The sequence below is a fragment of the Clytia hemisphaerica genome, unplaced genomic scaffold (genome assembly GCF_902728285.1).
Source record: "Clytia hemisphaerica strain Z4C2 unplaced genomic scaffold, Clytia hemisphaerica genome assembly, whole genome shotgun sequence".
NCBI lineage: Eukaryota > Metazoa > Cnidaria > Hydrozoa > Leptothecata > Clytiidae > Clytia > Clytia hemisphaerica.
The window spans coordinates 127701-133553 of record NW_027104098.1 but is presented as its reverse complement, the minus strand read 5'-3'; the positions used below and the strand labels follow the sequence as shown (position 1 = coordinate 133553).

General features: G+C 33.4%; 1 protein-coding gene across 1 annotated transcript in view; it reads left to right on the top strand.

Moving 5' to 3' along the window:
• The first annotated feature begins 3898 nt into the window (after nt 1-3898).
• The window catches only part of LOC136812887 (uncharacterized), a 34972-nt gene continuing 33017 nt past the window's right edge, over nt 3899-5853 (top strand). Inside the window, exons 1-3 of the mRNA XM_067069414.1 lie at nt 3899-4570; nt 4903-4933; nt 5177-5461. Of these exons, the coding sequence (XP_066925515.1) occupies nt 5257-5461 (205 nt within the window). The 5' untranslated portion in view covers nt 3899-4570; nt 4903-4933; nt 5177-5256. The remainder of the gene's footprint in view (nt 4571-4902; nt 4934-5176; nt 5462-5853) is intronic.

Sequence of the window (5853 nt, the reverse complement as noted above, 5' to 3'; positions counted from 1 at the left end):
AACATAAAATGACATCAATATGGACGAAAACAAAAGGTCTATGTTTGAGTGAACTAAGAATTTGGTAAAACTAAATAAACAGGAGCTAGCATGCAATTAAGTATGCAAAAAATGCTTGTATTTTGAAAAATTAATTTAGCTTTCCAGGCTCTCTGCCCAACGTTTTGTAAGGCTATCAAAACAGAAAGATTGAGACCCAAGATTATCATGATTCCTAATATGGTCAAATTAAAAGTCGCCGATAAGGCGATATAAATACTTCAAAAGGGCGTCGCCCTAGGAACGGGCGCAATTTTGAAATATCGGAGTGTATCCACACTGCCAGCTAATTTGAAATAGACTTTAGTATGTTAATTTATAGGTCTGTAAATTACACACTACAACAAGTAGATTGTGTCTAGTGGTAGCGTATAGAGCTTCTGAACAAAACTTAAGGTTCAGAAACTATCCACAATGACAGTCAAAATCAACTCCTTCAATTATTTTTTAAAGTTCGACCTATTTGTCAGGTTAGGGTTAGAGCGACCACAGAGCTTACCATAACATTTATCTTTATTTTCTGAAAAATATCAGAAATATAAGTGTATATATATATGTGTGTTTAGTTTGAGTTGAAATATACATAATTATGAAAAACATCTTTGAAATATATTCTAATTATTCAACGGTGCTATTTAATTAAATCTAGTTCAAAATCATATATTCAATAAACTTTTTAAAAAAACTGCGGCAAAGAAATGGAAAGTGCTCATGTCGGCAAATGCCGACATTGGCAAAGAATCGAAAATGCTCTCGTCAGCATATGACGACAGCGGCACTGAAAGGGTTAAGTCAAGCATGGCAAAGTTTTAAACTGTATTTTTTGATTGAATGAATATCTTTTTTAAATTATTTTTAACATTTATGACGCTCTAAGATTGAAGAGTGTCTGATACAAAAATGAAGGTCATTGCATTATTCTACAAGAAATTGATCTTCTTCGTTTTCATTTTTACCTTCGTTTTTCCATTTTTTGAATTTTTTTTTCTTTGATAATATTCCACTTCGGATTATCTTTTTTATATATGGTGAAGATCAGAGATCTGACCTCAAGGAGAGAAAGTGTTGAAAATACTAAATAAAATAAAGAATGAAACATAAAAAGGCACTAATATTTTTATAATTATTCACATATATTATCTTTTCTCATTGTAATTTTAGTTTCTTCGGCTGGTTCCGTGGTTTTTACGTTTTAGTTTATTTTATATTATTGCGCGCGTTTTATACTTTCAATAAACACATCTTTTTACTATCTTTTATCTGTGGTGGTGTCTAATTAACACTGCTTGGCCTACTTACACAACCCTATTTCCATCATATAGGAGGATATTTTCACAAATGGCCGAAATCCTGTGTAGGTCGAAAACTGAGGAACAGATAATGTGTTTTCTTGAAATATTTTTTGACTCGTATTGAGTTACTTCTTTCCATCTTAACTTATATATATTGAGTTACTTTCTTCCTTAAAGTCATTTTTAGATCACTAGTTTTACATTGACGGATTTCTATGTCATCATATTTTCCTTTTCTACTCCAACCTGATTGATTTTCTGTGAATGTTCATTCTTGATTTTTGTTGTATTTGTATTGTCTTTTTGTTTTGTGGGTTTTTGTCTTTATTGTTTCCATTTTGAGTAGTTGAAGGTTTTATACTTCTAGACTATATATATAGTGAAGATATGTAATATCTGTCATTTTAGAAAAAGAAAAGTATTGATATATAAATAACTCAAACTGATAAAAACGAAAAAAGTTAAGAATATTTTTGTTAATTGTGTGTATTTACGATTTTTTTGGTATTTTTTATTTTTTTGGGTATATATATATATATATATATAGTCTAGAAGTATAAAACCTTCAACTACTCAAAATGGAAACAATAAAGACAAAAACCCACAAAACAAAAAGACAATACAAATACAACAAAAATCTAGAATGAACATTCACAGAAAATCAATCAGGTTGGAGTAGAAAAGGAAAATGATGACCATAGAAATCCGTCAATGTAAAACTAGTGATCTAAAATGACTTTAAGGAAGAAAGTAACTCAATATGATTAAGATGGAAAGAAGTAACTCAATATGAGTCAAAAAAATTTCAAGAAAAGACATTATTGTTTCCTCAGTTTTCGACCTACACAGGCTTTCGGCCACTTGTGAAAATATCCTCCTATATGATGGAATAGGGTTGTGTAGGTAGGCCCAAGCAGTGTTAATTAGACACCACCACAGATAAAAGATAGTAAAAAGATGTGTTTATTGAACGTATAAAACGCGCGCAATAATATAAAATAAAACTAAACGTAACACGGAACCAGCCGAAGAAATAAAATTACAATGGAAAAGAATATATTTCTACTAGACAAAGTTGCCACACCTTGACACGTTTCTGCACAAACGTTGAAGAAAGCATACTAGAAGAGAAGGCACTGGGATTGGATTGCCACATCCAACCCTGTGGCTCTCACACACATTTTACAGTTCAAAGATAAGTGGAAAGAGGTGGAATGAGAATTAAAACTCGGGACTATAACCCGGTCGAACCGTGACCGCTCACCCAGGAGCTGGCGAACGAGTGAATCGAGAGAGTTGAAATCTTGAAAATTCTGAAAAATGGACGAACTATAACCCCGTCGAAGACTGCCTCAACTTTGCGTTTTCAGCACCTTGACATCGCATTCTTTGTAATAAAAACTTTGGCTTTTAACTTTCAAGTCCTCGAAAAGAACGTAGAACGAGCAATCCTGAGAAGTTCACCAACAAAAGAGAATAAAAATCGATTCGGCAAGTTGCTATCTTTATGTGGCTTCGGACTATGGAAAAGGAAATGCATCCCGTTTATCAAACAACTTATAAATAAATATCCCGTCTTTGATGGTAATATCCCAGGTTTTTTAAAAAGAAGCATTATTACCAGAGTGCTCAATTTTGAGTTCAAGCTCATCTGGATAGATATCTCTATACACAGACTGAAACAAGTTTACCGTCATTGATCGCACACAAATCATCAATGAATCTTTTAGTCGAATGAAAATGGCGAGCCTTAACCTTATTTTCCTCAATGATCCTGCTCATATACCTTTGTTCGTATTGGTAGAGGAAAAGATTAGCCCAAAATGGCGCCGGATCGATTCCCATGGGAATCCCGATCACTTGACACATAACAATATCACCTGCATTGAAAAAACAATTTTTTATCAGATGTTTCATAGCAGTTTTCAAAGAATTCTGTGTAAAAGACACAGAAGATTTGGGTTTTGTTTTTGACCAATACGCTTTATCATTTTTAGAAATAGCGATAAACTTGCAGTTACCTGCATCAAATACAAAATCAATGACCTCTGATAGTTCTTTAATCAGTTTGTCATGAGGAATCTTTGTGTACAATGTACTAAAGTCAAAGGTGGAAATAGATTTGGCGACCGCTAACTAATTCAAATTCTATCAAAAGTTATTGAGAATTGCCAGCTAGTTTGAAATATACTAACCTAGGAGTGCCTACAAAAACCTTAAGCCTTACATTTCCTATCAATCCTACTCCCCAACCTTATTTTGACTCTCGAGATCCAACCCAAACCCTAACTGACCCTAGCCGATATGAGCGATATTCACCCGTAGGTATGGATTGAATAACAAAAAATCTAAGTCTGCACCTTATGCAAGAAAACACCGAAATTAAAGGCCTCCACTTAGCGTGAGGCGACCAAAAATCGACCCTTGTCGTCTGCACATACCCAGCAACCATTGTTGCCTAACCCCCCCCCCCCGGGTTAATGCAATACTGTAGAAAATTTTCTTGCACTCAAAACACAAACCCTATGAAATAGGCTAATAATATTTCTTTCACCTAATTTAGTAAACAAATTGTTTAAAGTGAAAAATCAAAATGGGTAGTTCAAACTCAAAAGTAATTATTGAAAATGGCAATTACTTGAAGGCGACTTTAAGTATCGATATTCACCTAAAAGATGGCTTATTAGGAATGTGTCGTGATACAACATTGGTTCAAATTCTTTTACCTGCTGATGGTATCGACCTGTTCAATTTTTTCACCGATCCTATGAGGAAAAGGAAGCTAGACACTTTGTTGAAACAAAAGAAAATTTTTCAGGATCAATACGATTTAATTTTACCCCAAAATGGTTTAACGGACTCTAAAAATTGGGACGTGACTATCATAACCCTTGTTGCTATGGAATTTCTTATGCTACCAAATCCTTCCAAAGCAATTATAAAGGATGCTCGGAAGTCTAGAAACGGTATTAAACACGGCAACCCGGAAGAGTTTAAACAGCAACAGAAATTTGATGACACCATGGACGATATTGATAAGCTGCTGATCAAACTAAAATATGCTAAAATGATTGATTTTCATAACTTAAGAAATCAGACTGTACAAATTGATTTGAATACTTTGATGAACTACCACAAGACGTTGATGACAAACATGCAAAATCACCTCATTAATGAACAAAATAAAGCAAGTAAAGACATTTTGAAACAAGTTATCGATTCTTGGAATGTCAAAAGAGGTGAATATATTCTATTTTCTTCTATATAATTAATTTCTCTTGATTATACAGGGAAACTTGACCCTTGTTTAATGGAACTCAATCCCTTTCATTGCCGTTAGTAAACCTCTTTAGATACTTTAACCTCTCAATTTTTTATAAAATATTATTTTTATACCCTACCTTATTAATCGACTGAAGAAATGACCCTTTTTGACATAAATATTTATCACTTGGAATCCTAATATTACATTCAAAACTTTACGTGACATTTTTTGGGGGTTATCCCCACTTTCTCCTCGTGTCAAAGACCTGACGAAGTAAATTTATGTCTCTGTATTTTTTTCATTTAGAACGTCAAAAATTGGAATCTAAGGAGATCAGGTAACTTTTTGCCCGAAATTCGCCGGTAAAAAGTGTCGAAGAGATTACTCAGTTACTTAAGTTTTTTTACCGACGAATATTTGAGGTCGAACATAAATTCTTGCCGACTGACGTTTGTGAGCAAGGGCTATCAGAGGGACAATGTGGCCTTGACAGTTTTTATTATATCTTGGTCTTATCATGTAGTTTAATGCTTCGGTTGTTTCCAGTTAGTTTTTAAAATGGATGAATTTTATTTTGCAGGCTTGAAAGAAACCTTTACAAAGACGTTCAAATCACTTTGAATTTCAAAAACTTGAACATTGCTAATATCACTGCTATTGATGTCGGTAAAGAAATTCGACGAAAAAACAGAAATCGTATATGAAGGATTACAACAAAACGAATACTTGACCAGACCATTGAACGATATCCAGTTAGTGCAGATTCGTAAGGAGATGGCGTCGGGATTCGTTCATTTTATTAAAATGAAAACATTGCAAACTGATGGCACCAATGAAGAGTTTGTTGTTAATGTCAAAGGAAGAGGTATGCTTTATACTTTATCAAAAAGTATCGTTATATATATTCAGAAAACACATTTCTGTCTATGTTCTGAAGTTGTATATCCTCAGGACAGTCGAGGCAAGTTTCAAAGATAATTTGGGTGACGCCCAACTTTTCTGATTTGCATGTCCAAAAAGGACATAAGCTTGACGCAGAAAATTGGGGACCTTTAACATTGTCATTTATTCTTCAAAAGAAGCGTATAAGTATGGAGAGAAACTTTATTTTTTCTCTTTTTATTAGGAATTAGAGAAAAAGCGCTTTATAACGCCATAATTGACGACGTAAATTTGAATATCTCAAAAGGTACTAATTAAAACATTATTTAATTTTGCTCAATGAAAGGTATTGGTAATCTCAAACTTTTGAGAAAA